General features: G+C 39.0%; 1 protein-coding gene across 1 annotated transcript in view; it reads left to right on the top strand.

The window, feature by feature from the left end:
• Positions 1-15,652, top strand: part of TBX15 (T-box transcription factor 15) — a 145,425-nt gene that overhangs the window by 95,512 nt on the left and 34,261 nt on the right. Inside the window, exons 5-6 of the mRNA XM_072644516.1 lie at positions 1,108-1,275; positions 10,090-10,154. Of these exons, the coding sequence (XP_072500617.1) occupies positions 1,108-1,275; positions 10,090-10,154 (233 nt within the window). The remainder of the gene's footprint in view (positions 1-1,107; positions 1,276-10,089; positions 10,155-15,652) is intronic.

Here is a 15,652-nt window from a genome sequence, read left to right as displayed (position 1 = left end):
GACCTCTAACTTCTCATCTCCTCATCCCCTTGTTGCTCCACAACTGTCCCGCTTGCAAGCTTCAATAAAAGTTGCCTATCTTCTGCTTAACAGTCACCTCCTTGCTTCCAGGTTATCTGTCAGAATGAATTTATCTCTTACCTTCACAGTCCTAACAGTGGAATAAAATCTCATTTCTCTTATTCTCTTGTGTTATAAATCAAAACAAGTTAATCAGCATATATAATACCTTCTAGGTGCTGTGGAATGTTATAAAGAAATACGATTCTTGGTCCCAACTTATAGAGAGCTTACAGTCTAAGTAGGAAGACAAGAAATAAACATGTTTTAAAAATTTAGTTTCAGTAAAGATTAATTGCTCAAGACAATAGCAACACTATCTCGAGGCAGTCAGCTTGATTAAGCCATTAGCATTTTTGGAAGCTCAGTTGGAGTTGACAAAACTATCAGGGAGTGAACTTGCCTTGAGATTTTCCTATATAATTAGGGAAAAACTAAATAAACAGGGTACGTTGCCAATCAAAAACATCACTGAGCTCCCACCCTTTTCAGATGGACAGATGCACTGGATCCCTCATTTAAAATGATGGTTTCTACCCTCAAAGAAATTAGAATCTATCAGGGGAGATGGGAAATAAATGCATTAAGAGGACATGAGAACCCTCAATAGTGACATAAACCAGTGCAGATTAATACAGTGTGAAATTACGCACAAGAGCATTGAGTAACTGGAGCTTGGGGTGGTAATAAGTTCACAAGATAGAGGATGTAAAGCATTCTCTTGGAGTGATATCACAGTCAGTTGGGACCACAACAGTGTCATTAAACATTTGTGTTTAATTACAGAGAGTATGTTGTAATCCCTGTGGATTCCCTGAATGGAACAGTGATATCCTATTGTCCTATATAATACCAGTTACCTTCTGCAGCATTGCTGGCCCCAAATTTCCCTGCCTCTTGTCCAGCCATCACTAATCTTTTTAGAAAGTGACCAGCCTCCTTCTGATGATTAAACTCTAGACTGTGACTTGAAAACATGATATATACATTAATGGCAGGACCTGGAAAGGTATCTACCCTGGGCAATGCTTCTCCTTCCCTTTCCAGATCATCCTACACTCTATGCACAAGTACCAGCCCCGAGTCCATGTGATCCGAAAAGACTTCAGTAGTGACCTCTCTCCTACTAAGCCTGTCCCTGTGGGGGATGGTGTGAAAACTTTCAACTTCCCAGAGACTGTCTTCACTACAGTCACAGCCTATCAGAACCAGCAGGTAAGTGGCCTTGCTTGGGACTCAGAATAATTTTGTCCTGTTTGATTTAGGCATTTGGTAGGAAATTATGTCTGTGGATGTATCACTGAAAGAAAAATGTCATATACGAGAAAAGTTGTAAATAAATACAGCATCCTAATGATGATGTCATTATTATGAATGGTAGCATTTAATGCAACCTAGATTTGAATCAGATAAAATAAGTTTTGAACATGACCTTCAAGGCTTTCCACTACTAAGACCAGCCTTCTCAAGGCATCATCCTTTACATCATCCTTTAATGTGCTTATATCTGTATCCCTGTCCACCCCTTCTAACCAGGCAAAGCTGTTCCCTTTGAGTTTTCCTTTCCTTTTCTTGAGGTATAATGTACTCATCCTTCTCATTTGTAATTTTTATTTTGTTTCCAGCAAACACCTTCCTTTCAGCTTAACAGTCATCTTATCTCTGAATCCTTTCAGTCTTAGTGAGTCATGACCAAGAATATGTCTTCCCTCAATCTCCACAACCCCATCTGTATGCATCTGAAATGTGCTCCATCCTTTCTTCTTCATCAATTATACTTCTCATCTATGTTTTGTAATCCAGGCATTTTCCATTGTTCAGGAAAGTTTCATGCGAACAGTGGGCATGCAGAATATAGTTACTGTTAGTCATGACTCCCTTTGACACAACTTGTCTAAGCATTTTACTTTAAGTTTCCCCCATCCCTAATCCCACTTCCAGTTCTTGAAATATCTTGAGTTTTCTGACTAATTTCCCTATTTTCAAGTCAATAGTGCTGCTGGCAATAGAATTTGTTATCATATACTTTGTAACCCAGCATCCTGGTCTCACTTGGGTCCTTCTTGTGGTGGGAAACGTGGTGTTGCACTGAGCAAAGGCAATGGGAGATTCTTCTGACCTCTGGATAAGTTCAGTGAAGTTTCCTTTCCAACTTACACTTTGCCTAAGACAAACAGGGAATAAAAATTTTGGATTTAAAGAAAAGATAAATTGAAGACTATCATCCTGGAATAATTTTATTTTTGAAAAACTTAAAATAATTTTATTTTACTTTTAATTTATGGAATAAAATAAACATTTCCATAACATAGTATAATAAAAAAGATGATTGCACATGAAGTGGCAAATCTAGAACAAATTTGTAAAATTATGTTTTGAATGATAATGAGCTTTATCAGAGGCAGGGATGTACTGGTATATATTTAACAACTGTCTCTTTGGGGGTGTGTTTACAGCATTACATACATTTTTAAGTTTAATCTGTATTATTAACACTTTGTTAAATTTAGAAAATCAACAAAATCATAAATCAAGTCCTGGTTTGTAGCCTTTGCTGATTTTCAGGGTATAAATGTTAACAGTAAAAAATTAACAATCACATCTTTTGACTCCTGCACACCTCTGATTGTAGGATTTGTTTGGATAGTCAAGCTTCTTGCTGAATTTAATGTGATTTGGTGTGGGGTTTTTTTTGCTCAATCAGCAAACATTTTTCAGAAACATATTTTAAGATAATAACTTACATTTGTATGTCCACTTGCATGAAATATTTTTTGATTCTCAATGCAAATCCTGTGAGGTAAGCATTATTAGCCTTGCCTTACATATGAAGGAACAGAGATCTTACATGACCTGGTTATATAGCTTATAAGGGAAGAAATTGGGTTTTGAACCCAGGTGCTGGAGAGAGGTTTAGAAAATCAAAGCAAGGGCAGGTAACAAAGACAAGATATGGGAATTTGTGGTATGGTTGATCCTGGAAAACCACGGTCAAAGGTGCTAAAGCTCTGCATGAGTTAAAGCTGGCAAAGGAAGCTATGAACATCATGAGGAATTTTTTAAAAAGCTGTATTTGTGGGAAGAAGATGATAGGAGAAGAGACTGGTCTGCTGCTTGGGGTGGATTTTACAGTGATAACTTACAATAGAAAGAGGGAAGAACCACTGAGTTCTCATTTTGCTTGTTATCTCTGACAAGGACAGTGACCTTTGTACCAAAAATTACAGGGAAAAATGGTTGATGGAGAGCTGATAGTGAATATCAAGTCAGGGTATATGAAGAGAGCTCCTAGTTGTTCTTGATGAATTCAGGTTATTTGGTCCAGATGAATGTGGATAAAGAACTGGAGGATGATTGCAGAATTCCTATCAGTGATGTGTGAAAAGTTATGGAAAGGGTGGAGGTGCTGCAAAACTAGAGGAAGTTCAAATGGAGGAAGAAAATGGAACCTGCCAGCTTTAACCAGACAGCTTGACTTAGGTTCCTGGCAAAAATCAAGAAAAGGAAGCAATGACTAAAAGTGCTAGTATGACTTCACCAAGACCAGGTCATGCTGGACTAACCTTATTTTCTTTTTTGACAGGGTTACCATGGTAGTAGATAAGAGGAATATTCTTTATGTGTATGTGGTATATGTATGCGTGTACATATAACGCATTTGTTTGTAGATATACACTTTACTAAAACCTAAAAGATTCTTTCTCTTTCTCCCCTCTAGCCCTCCCTGTCTTCCTCCTCCCTCCCTTCCTCCCTCCCTCTCTCCTTCCTTCCTTCCTTCCTTTCTTCCTTCCTTCCTTCCTTCCTTCCTTCCTTCCTTCCTTCCTTCCTTCCTTCCTTCCTTCCTTCCTTCCTTCCTTTCTTCCATCTCTCTCCCCTCCTCATTTTCTCTCTTTCTCCCTCTTCTCTGTCTTTCTCTCTCTTCTTCTTAGATTTTAACAAAACCTTTGATGAAATATACTGTTCTTGTGGAGAGAAAAATGGAGAAATATGGACTAGAAAGTAATACAATGGAATGGATTCTGTACTGGTTGAATGATTGGACTCAAAGAGTAGGCATTAATGGCTCACTGTCAATCATCAGGAGAATAGTGTGCTGGTAAATGTTTAGCAATTGGTTTTCCAGAGGGTGGGTGGGGGGAAGTGCTCATAGCCCCATTTCAGTTTAATTTTCATTATTAACATTTTCTCCATCACTTTCCCAAGTCTAGAAAATCAAGCAAAGGGATCCGTTAGTGGACTTTGACTTTTTTTTTTCAGTTAATGGGAGACTCTTTCAAGTTTTGAACGATGGAGAGAAAAGATAGGAACTAGTTTTTTTTAGATTTGTCTGGTAATGCTGTAGGTTACAGGATGGAATGGAGGAAGGAGGGACTAAAGGAAAAGAAACAAGTTAAGAGGCTATTGCATTCTTCCAAGTATGAGACACTAGGTTGGGGGGGTTATAGTAGGAATGGAGAGGACAAGTAAGGCAAGAGAGAAATTTTAAAGGAAGTATCAGTAGGATTTGATGGATAATTGTCCACACATGATTAAAAAAATTAAAACCCCAAAGTTTGATTTCTTGATAAAATGGAGGATGGTGATGCCATTGAAGAGGCAGAGGATAAGTTCATTGAAGAATGTAGTCTTCACTGCCTTGCTCCTAGCCTGGTTTATAAGTGACTATTTCAATGAGTGAGATTGGCCCAGGTGGGTTTTCAGTATGCTTGCATATTAGCAAAGGTCAGATGTTAGAAAGTTAATTAGTTGAATGCTGAGGCAGGTTGTTGCTGAAAAAGGGTCCTGCAAGAGACTTTTCATTTTTCAGAAGGAAATTTCTACTGTAAAGAATCACTACTGTATCATGTTATATCTAAAAAGGCAAATTGAGAAAGTGGGTGAAATGCTTTATAGTTCTAGGTTGTTTTAGATGCATGATCTCCTTTGTTTCTCTATGTATACATTCTATAAAATTAAAAAGAGTTGAGGTTTTCCTGTCTATATATTTTTCATCTACATATTTATTTTGAGAATTTCAGGGCTAGAATGATAGATGGCCATTTCTTCTTAAGGCAAAGAATGGCTCATTTCTAGTTGGTTTCTTTCTCATCAGCTTCAAAGGGTATTAGATTAACTGTTTGTTTGTGGAGTAATAGGTAGGCATTGCAGAGAGGCAAATTTAACCTCAGAGCAAAAGGAAAAAAAATTTTCCCTAATGATTAGAATTATCCCAAAGTAGAAAGTGTTGCCTTGAGAGATAGTCAAACTCTTTTATTGGAAATTTTAAGGCAAAGGTTGGGTATGTTAGAGGGGGGTATGTTAGACCTGTGGCTTCGAGGTCACATTTGGCCCTCTAGGTCCTCAAGTGTGACCCTCTGAGGACCTAGAGGACTATATGTGGCTTCAAGGCCATAGATCCCCACCCCAATCTCTACTAGTACCTGTTTTGATTAGTACTCAACTTTTCCACTGGAGTCTTGACCAAGCCTCAATGACAAAAAGAGAACATGGTTGAATAGAAATTCCTTGGCTCTTAAAATAGAAAACCAAGAGTTTTCTGTTTTCATAGGATGAATACTTGGGGCAACAAAGAAGATTGTGTGTGTATATATATATACACACACACACACATATATATATATATATATATATATATATATATATATATATATATATATATATACATATATATGTATGTATATATAAAATGAGTTGGAACCATATAGCATATCTCCCTTCTTAATTTGACTGTTTAGATATAGATTAGTATAGTGCCTTAGAGTTCCTTATTATGATTTTTGAAGAATGAAAATCCTTTTATCCATAATCACCACTGGTTTGGCCCCTAAAAGCTTTTTAAAGACTGTGATCTTTGTATTTCTACTCCCTTAATATTTATCCCATCGTAATAGCCATGAGACAAGACCTGAAACAAGGCCTGTGTAGGGTACCTTTTTTAATGCAAGATGCACATGTAAGTTAAGCTGTCTTATCCCTTTCAAATTAGCTTTTCTGTGCAAAGATTTTTCTGCATCTTAGAGTGGATTTTTTAAATGTTAGAACTTTCCTTCTTTTAAAATGATTTTGGGGTGGGTGGGAGGAGAGAAGAAATCCCTAATGCCCTGTTTCAGAGAGGGAGACAGAGTCAGCAAGGCCAAGAAGAAATTGCAACATCTTTCTCTTTCACCTCTCTCCTTCCACTTTCTCTGAATCACTCCAGAGGGCTGAGAATGATTGAATGCCATCAGACAGAAGCAATCAACAGCAAAGAAATACTGACGGTCCGAGTCAGTGATTTTCTCTCATTCTCATAGTGTCCCAACCCTCCCTGTACAGTTTCCACTAGGCCACACCTCAGAATCAAGGACCTGGCATTCTATCACTACCTTATCCCGTTTGTCTGGGGGAAGGAAGTGTTTTTATTTCAGTGGAATGTTTTTCAATTCTATCTCCTCAGTACCTCCCCCCTTCTCTCTCCAGCTCCATGTCTAAACTTACCCCTTCCCCCTGTTCGACTTCCCTGAGCTAAATAGTCAGAGAGGCTTTAGTATTACTGTTATTTGCTCACGGAGGGCCAATTTGGCAGAGGCTAGGCAGGCAGAGAGGAAGTCTTAGGCCTTGCCCAGAATTTCATTGTGGAGAGTAAAATTATAAAAGAGGGGGTAGAGGTGATTTCATACTCTGCTCTTGCTCCTTAGAGGGGAATGGAGCCAATATCTCCACCCTGGATAGCTGAATAAGGTGGAAGTTTCCATTGCACAGACTGTATCTTTGATTACTAGAGATGGAAGGCACCTTAGTAGCTAGCATTTATACACCTCTTTAAAATTCAAAAAAGATCTTTATAAATATGATGTTATTTTATCCTCATAAGAACCCTAGGAGGTAGGTGCTATTATTATCCCCATTTTAGAGATAGGAAAACTGAGACAAATGAAGGTTAAGTGACTTGTCAAGGGTCACACAGCTAGTATGTGTCTGAGGCCAGATTTGAACTCATATCTTCTTAATCTCAGGACCAGTGCTCTATCCACTGAGTCATCTAACTTCCTTTAAAGATAATTGACATTATGCCTCAGGTCACAAAGATATTTAATGACAAAGATGAGACAAGAGCCTAGTTCTCCAGATTTTCAGTTTTCTTCAGGGGGAAAACACACACACACACACACACACACACACACACACACACACACATATAGAGAGAGAGAGAGAGAGAGAGAGAGAGAGAGAGAGAGAGAGAGAGAGAGAGAGAGAGAGAGAGAGAGAGAGAGAGAGAGACCTTGACTTCTTTGGTGAACAGGAAACTTGATTTTTTAAAAAAAAGTAGCTCTGATCTCCCAGGTAACAGTTCTATTTTTCAATGAGAATTGACCCTATCTGAGTTTGAAACCTCAACCTGGGTTGCTCATATGCAAATCCAAAAGAATTTTTGAGGTACTCATTTGTATCCTAAGCCATCCAGACAATTTTATTCCAACTCTTCAAACACATCCATGCTACTTTCTTCCTGAGTGGAGCCATTCTTATGGCCCAGAAGGAACCTTCAAAAATATTGCTAGCCATAAGAAGAAGGAGAAAGAAAACCAAGAGAGTTTTGATTGAGGAAGGAACCTCTGAGTTCTGGTGTTGTGAAAATCAAACTCTGACGTTTCTGATTTCCATTTCCTACGTAGATGTGGCTGATAACATTTGCACCATGCTGTGTGATTCAGGCCTCGTTCCTAAGAAGCCCTGCTAGGCTTCAGTTAAAGGTTTAAAATGAATAGTAGCCAAGCCAGCATCATTGGGTAGCTCAGCTTACACCAGACAGAGTAGGCTTATGCAATGGAAATTCAAGAAGATGCTTCTATAGGCCCCCATTTTCCATGGGATGAAGCTTGAATAAAACTTCTGTGAAATCACTCTGGGTGATTAGGAAGTCCATCATGGGCCCAAGTTCTGGTAGGAAAGATATGTCAGACTATTCCATTGCCTCAACATTCATGGTAGAATTAAGTGGCATCCAAAGACTTGATGAGTTCCATTTCCCTGACAGGCAAGGAACCAGGGATTTTTGCATCTCTGCATACACTAATCACAGATAGTGGGTCCAGCTTTGGAAAAGTATTAACTATCTCCATTACTGATGGACCAGGTAACTTTGGGGAGAAAACTTCTATTTACAGGAATATAAATTTAATTTTTGAAATGAGATAATAGAGACAAATAATGTTGCAAACTGTTATTGCTATTATTATTATTAGGCACTTAAAGGTTTGCAAAGTGCTTTATAAAATCTTCTTTGATAGTACCAATCACCCTATGAAGGTGCTGTGATTATTCCAATTAACGTACTGAGATTAAGTGACTTGTTCAAAGTCACATAGTTCATAAGTTTCTGAAGTAGGATTTAAACGCCAGTCCTCTTGACTCCCAGTCCATTCTGCTATGAGTTGTCCATATAAAGCTGTAGTAAAATGCAACTTGCAAACTCAGTTGTAGTGAGGGCATCAGCCAAGTGTTTTCCAAGTTCTTTGATTTTGCAGATGAAGGCCTTGGGACAAGTGGGAGAATTCAGTTGTTGCATCATGTCATGGTTGCTGGTCTTTAAACCTTGCATGCCAATGTCATTAGGGCTGTGAGCAAGCTGCTGAAGAGTATGTAGATCTTAGATGGCTCTCCAGAAGCCAATGTCCTTAGAGACACAGAGAACCTCAACAGTATGGCAGCCCAATCGTATATCAGAAGGTCCTCTCATAAATGGGTTTGACGGCATAAGCCAGCTTGAAAGGGAGAATGAACGATTATAACCTCAACTTGAAAAGAAAATATGGTGTGTAGTTTATTACTGAGGATTATGGAGGAGGAAAGAGCTGATTTTTAAGTTAAGAACAGAAAAGCAATGACATTCTTTAAATTCACTGCAGTCTTCATGTGGCAGACAGTGGGATTTAGAAAGGCAAACTTTCAGGCTCCTGATCTGCTCCATAAAACAGAGGCAGAATTACTTTCTTTCACTACATTATTAGCATGTGTTATTAGCATGTGATATTGGAGCAAGGGGTTTTTCAGGGGAAAAAAAAAGTCACCTTAAAGCTAGCATGGTTCTTTCATATCAGAGCCTAGTTGTCAGAATCTCATGTTGCCTTTTAAAGACTTTTAAAGACTGTGTCTTTGGGAAATTCCACTGTGGGGAAGTGGATCAGAGGAGGAGATGAGGAGAGCTTTGGGGATTTGCAACAAGGAAAACAACATGAGCTGTCCTAGCGATAAGTCCTACAATTTGCAGAAAACTGAAAAAAAAAAGAGTCTTAAGTGAGGCTATTCCCTCATTTCTAGAATTACAGTAAATTTAGTGTGCCCCCCCTTTTTCCTTGATTCCCCACCCCAACCCTCAGATCCTGAAGGGTTTGCCTATAATGAGTCATTAACATCTGGTCCAGACACATAAGTGTCAGAATGCCTCTGATGGCCATGGTTGAAAATGGAAACACCGGAATTCATATGGGATTTATTGGTTAAGCTTGGCCAATCTAGGCGCTAGAGAAATATATGAAACTGTGACCAAAGCTAGAAGGGACTTATGCCCTACATGGGAAATAGGGCTACTGAACTTCCCACTCCTAAGGAAGCAAGTGTCTCTTGGATCTGGATAGATCCAGTTTGCCTTAGTTTGTGAAGACTGCCTTGGGAGGTAAAGGAGGCGGCATAGAGAGCTTAAGTGACTTGCTTAAAGTCACACAGCTACTAAGTGGCAGAGGCAGGATTATAAAGCGGGGTCTCCAGTTCTAAAGGTAGTAGCAGAGGTACAACCCCATGGGTCCATGGGTGGGGGAATTCCTGTTGCAGGATTTGGTCAGGCTTCATTCTGCATTTGTATAGATGATCTTTTGATTAGTCTTTTAGTAAAGGTATGACTGCTTTTTAATCTTTTATCTTGGAATATACCTGAAAAGAAAATGAATGGTGATGTCAGCTATGAAACTCAGGGTGATTTTTTAAAATAAATAAATGGAAAAGAAATCTACATTAAAACTACTAATTTGCTTTTTATTTTATGGTCTCCAGATCACCAGATTAAAAATTGATCGAAACCCCTTTGCTAAAGGCTTCAGGGATTCTGGGAGAAACAGGTAAGGAAAACTGGGAAAGTGGGCTCCTTGAAATCTCTTTCTACTGTGACTTCACTCTCATCTTCCCGTTCTAACTCTGGCTTTGTCAATGGCCATCTATTTTAGAAAACACAGATACATCATGCTAATTAAGGGAAAACAAGGTGGAAAATTGAAAGGGAGAATGAACGATTATAACCTCAACCTGAAAAGAAAATATGGGGGGGTGAGGTGGGGGAAGGGGTGGAGTGAGAGTGGTGCCAGAAAAAGAAGAAAAAAAAAGTTGTGTCAGTTAAATATTTAAAAATATACAGAAGAGAGAAGGAAGTTCAGAAGGAGATACAGACTAACAGAGCAGCTTTGGAAATATTGTATTTAAAAGGAATTTAAACTTTAAAAAACATACTTAATAGAAATTCATAGTTTTATAGACAATCCTCTTTTCTGTTGTTCCTTGTGTGTTAAAATGTTCATTTTAGAAAACCCCACAAAAGAAAAATAATAGAAAATTGAAGCAGTGGCCTCTAACCTGCATCTGGGGAGGTAGATTCCCTTATTACTGCAGCCTGAATATGCCAGATAGTCAGTCATTGTACATGTAGGTGCAGAGATACTTGTCCTGAGTGATTTAGCCTTGCAGAGCTAATTAGATAGTGATTGACTGCGAGTGAAAGTGAATTTGAATTTTTCTTTTGCTCAGTGTTGATTATAATTACTAGAATATAACTTTGATCAGAGTTCCCAAGTCTTTCAAAGCTGTTTGTTTTTGCAATAACATTGTTACTATATAACTTCCCCTTGTCCTGCTCATTTCACTCTGCATCAGTTCATACAAACCTTCCCAGGCTTTTCTGAAACCCTCCCCCTTAAAATTCTTAACCTTTCTTCAGAGGAATAACTTTCCATTAATTTAAATTTTTTTCAAAACACGTTTTTGGACCTTCTCCAGTTTTTCTACATTTCCTTACAAATGTGAAATGCTGGATTAGCACTCCTTCTGAATTCTTAACACCATTTCTTACCCTACTTGAAGATGTCACCAGAATTGTCCCAGACAAGGAAAGAGAGCTAGGCAAATTTTAGTTATCAGGGAAGACTGCAGGTAAAATGAATCCAAAGTCACAGGATACTCCCAGATAGTCAACAGTGTCAGTGACTGGGCAAGAATGAATTTCTAAAGTTAGAAACCACTCAAGCATTGATTGCTCTGAGTACCCAGCTGAAAATAAACTCTTGGAGACAGCTCCTGTTTGTAGTTATAATACCCACATGACATTCTCCTTAGAAAACACAAAGGATTTGGGATTCATACATATTTATGAGATAGATAGAAGGAAAGTAGTATTCATCTCATTTTGCAGATGAGAAAAATGAGTGCACAAAGCTAGGGGTCTGAATCTGTGCTTGTACCGATATAGGAGACTGTTGGATAGGAAAACTTCATTTGGACCCCTTCATGTGGACCCCTTTAACTTAAGGGTTCTTAACCTGGGGTCAGTGAACTTTACAGCATGTTTTGCAACTATATTTCATTATTTGGTTTCCTTTATAATCTCATGTATTTTATTTTATACATTTTAAGTATTTGTTTCAAAAAGGGTCCATAGGCTTCCTCACTCTGCCAGAGCGGTGACAATACAAAAAAGGTGACAATCCCCTGCACTAGAAGATCTCTGAAGTCCATAATTCTATGATCTATAAATCAAATGATAACATGCCCCCCCACTTTTTATCGATTTATTTTTTAAATCCACCTGTATTTCCCCAGGTTGGTTTTGGTCAAGAAATATATTTAGAATTCTTAGATCAAGAGATATATTTTTGGTTTTGGTCAAGAGATATATTTAGAATTCTTGTACCAAACAGGAATTTGGGTTTCTATCAGTCTTGGATCCTCCTGGTTGTTTCAGCTCTGTTTTTTAGCTGTTGCAGAGCTAAGACCACACAAACTGCCATCAATTCCTCTTTGCCTCAGTCTCTGGTAGAGTTGTTAGGAGTTCTGCACACACATATGCCCCATTGTAAGCAGTGGAAAAGTTCTGCCTCTCCTCCCAGAACCCCAGCAGGTCAAAATACATCCAAAAGCAACTTAGTGGTGTTCTTGTCTTAGTGGAGGCCTCTATCTAAAAGGAACTGGGTGATGGTGTCATTCAAAATGTCTCTGGAGCCCTGGGCCTTGACCTCTGAAGACCACACAACTCCATTTTGTGTACCATTTTTCAGCCGCTGGTCTCTTCCAGTGTCTCAAACTCAGTTAGCTGAATGATGCAATTCTTCCCCTTGTCCCAACTATCCCCATGTAATATATACTCCCTCCTCTCCAACCCCCTCCCTTGCCCTCCTGCCCAAAATAGGTCTAAGAAACTATAAGGTACAGATCTTTTCTAACCACATGGTCTGAATTGTGTCTGTCTTTTAATTTTTTAAAGTTTCTGTTCCAAACACTGCAGTCATTTTCTGATTCTGTGACATAGTTGTACAGAGCTGTATAAGTCAGTGAGATTTTAAGTGATTTGTCCTGGTCAAATGGCCAATATATATCCAAGGCAGGATTTGAACCTAAATCTTACAGGCTCTGAGGCTGACTATCCTTTATACCATACTGCTGTGAGGTTAGGTGTTTACTATACTCTACCGATTTTGTGTGTATATGGCAACATAAGAGAAATTTTAAAAAAAAGTCCACAAACCTTTCAATGTGTCAGGGATGGAGAAAGGACCAGATCCCAGGCTAACCTATACTCTGGTTACCAGTTTGTGCCCTGTGTCTCAACTATTAAACCATTTCTTGCTATTAACAGAAAGTCTTTAAAAAATTTAAGAATCTCCCAAGGCATCTTCATCATGAAGCAGTTTGTACAAAACAATATTTGATGAGTTACATATAAATGTACCAGAAACATACGGATTAAATTTCTCTTAAAAACACATGGGCTTAAAAATTAGGGGGGAAGGTGCTTGGCCAATGTCTTTTGGTTTTACTGAACACAAAACATTTGTGAAATACTTTGGAGACCCAGAATTTGCCAAACCCCAAACCAAAACATGTTCAGGTTTGTCAAGCACTATCCATCCCAGCACAACCCAGAGGGCCTCAAAAGGGGAAGGACCAAGCCCCAGCCAGGGCCTGGTTTAGGGGAGAAAGAAAAGAAGAATGTTTCCACCCATTACTCTCTGCAGAAATACCCCCACCCAACTCTGTAGTGCTTAAGACTTCTCACACTCATCTATCATCAAAATTGAATATTAAGATACCATTAAACTAGTGTTTTATGGAGCATAACTTTATCCCTTGAGTGTATGTGTTTATGGGGTTGGTAGTAGGCATAGAGGAGCAGAAGGAAGAAGCATAGCATAGACTTGGGGTCTGATGGAACCTGGGACCGAATCCTTCCTCTGACGCTTACCAACCTTGGGCTGATCTTTCCTCATCTGTAAAATTTTAAATAAAAATAGTCATTGTATCTCCCTCGTGGGTCATATGAAATAAGGTCACATACATAAAGTGCTGACACATAGTAGGCTCTTAAAAATGTTTGTGAATTGTAAATCTGAAAGCACCATGTGTATATTAGTTATTTTATAGGCAGATGTTCCAGGAGTCTCAGTGAGTCTCCTTTAGGTAGTCAGCTTTGTGCTATTAGCATCACAACAAAAATGTCCTAACAGTTGTTACTGAGCCATTTTTCACACATATCTGACTTTGTGGCCTATTTTGGGATTTTCTTGGCAAAGATACTAGAGTGGTTTGCCATTTAACTAAGGTAAACAGGGTAAAGTGACTTACCCAGGGTCACATAGCTAGTAAGTATTTGAGGCCCTATTTAGACTCAGGAAAAGGAGTCCAGATCTGGCACACTATACACTATACCACATAGCTGCCCCTTCCTAACAATTAAAGTCATTTAAAACTCCTGAACTATTTCCGGAGGTGGTGGCTTCATCTTCATTAAAGATCTTCAAATACATGGGTCAGACCATATCAATCACTCAACAAGCTCACCATGTACTTCAGACTCTAGGTATCCCCGAGGTTCTATCCTCAGTCCTTTTCTCCCCCTCTATTTTTTCTTCCTTGGTGATCTTATCAACTCCCATTGGCATAAGCCATAATTTCTATACAGATGATTCCCTAATCTCCTTATCTAGTCTCTATGCTGAACAATTATTTTTTGCACATTTTGAACTAGATGTCCCGTAGGCCTTTTAAACTCAACACGCCTAAAAGAGAATACATCATCTTCCCCCGCCAATTTCCCAATTCCTGTTGAGGATCCTTCCAGACAGTTTCAAAATCACAGAGTCATCCTTGACTCCTTTCTTTGACTCCTCCTTCCTTCCCGCCCTATCTCCATTTCTTGCCAAATCTTGTGATTTCTTTCTCTACCACAGCAGTTCTTTTTGATCTTAGGACCTCTTTATATTCTTAAAAATAAAGGACCTCAAAGAAATTTTGTTTTTATGGGATTATCTATAGATATTTACCATACTGGAAATCAAAATGTCCTAGTATTATCATGAAAAGAGTTTTGACCTTATGAATTCCTTGTAAGTGTCTCAAGGACCACTAGGGACCACAGGACTACCCTTGGAGAATATAGCTGTTCTACAGCATCTCTTGAATACACCCCCGTTCTTTTCCTCAGGCCCTCATCATTTCCCTCTTATCTGGACCATTACAATCAGTAGTCTTCTAAGTGGTTTCTCTGCTTCAAGCCTCTCCCTTCTGCAATTCACTCCCTACTCAGCTGCCAAAGTGATTTTTTCTAAAGCGTATTTCTGATCATGTCACCCTCTTGTACAATGAACTCCAGGAGCTCCCTATTACCTCAAAGCTCTTTAGAATGTGGCCTATTCCTACCTTTCGATCTTCTTATATCCTGCTCCCCTCTGTGTATTCTATGACCAAACCATACCAGCCATCTTGCCATTTCTCCCACGCGTCCTTCCATCTTTTCTCTCTGTACTTTGGCCCTGGCTGTTCCCTGTGCTTTTTCCCTTGCCACTCCCTAGACACTGAACATTCTCCTTCCAAGCCTCTGATGTTCAGAATCCCTGGCTTTCTTTAAGTTTCAGCTGAAACACTCATTTCCTCCAGGAGGCCTTCCTGGTTCCCCTAGCTGTTTGTGCCTTCCCCCTCTCAGGTTATCCTCCATCTCCACTGAATTTTTCTTGTATGCTCTGACTTGTATTCATTTCCCCCATTAAATTGTAAGGCTTTGTGCCTCACTCAGAGTGAATGCTTCATAAATGTCATTTAATGCTAGGGAACTGAACTGGAGTCAGGAAGACCTGAGTTTCAAATCCAGCCCCAGATGCTTGCTAGCTGAGCGACTCTGGGCAAGCCATTTCACTGTTGTTAACCTCAGTTTCCCCATCTATAAAATAGGGATAATAGTAGCACTTTCCTCCGAGGGTTGTTGTGAAACTAAATGAAATAACATTTGTAAAGCGCTTAGTGCAGTGACTAATAGGCATTACATAGATGCTAGCTGTTAATATAATTATGCTTGCTGACT

Source organism: Notamacropus eugenii, chromosome 2, assembly GCF_028372415.1.
Source record: "Notamacropus eugenii isolate mMacEug1 chromosome 2, mMacEug1.pri_v2, whole genome shotgun sequence".
Lineage (NCBI taxonomy): Eukaryota > Metazoa > Chordata > Mammalia > Diprotodontia > Macropodidae > Notamacropus > Notamacropus eugenii.
This window is presented reverse-complemented; position numbering and strand designations above follow the sequence as displayed.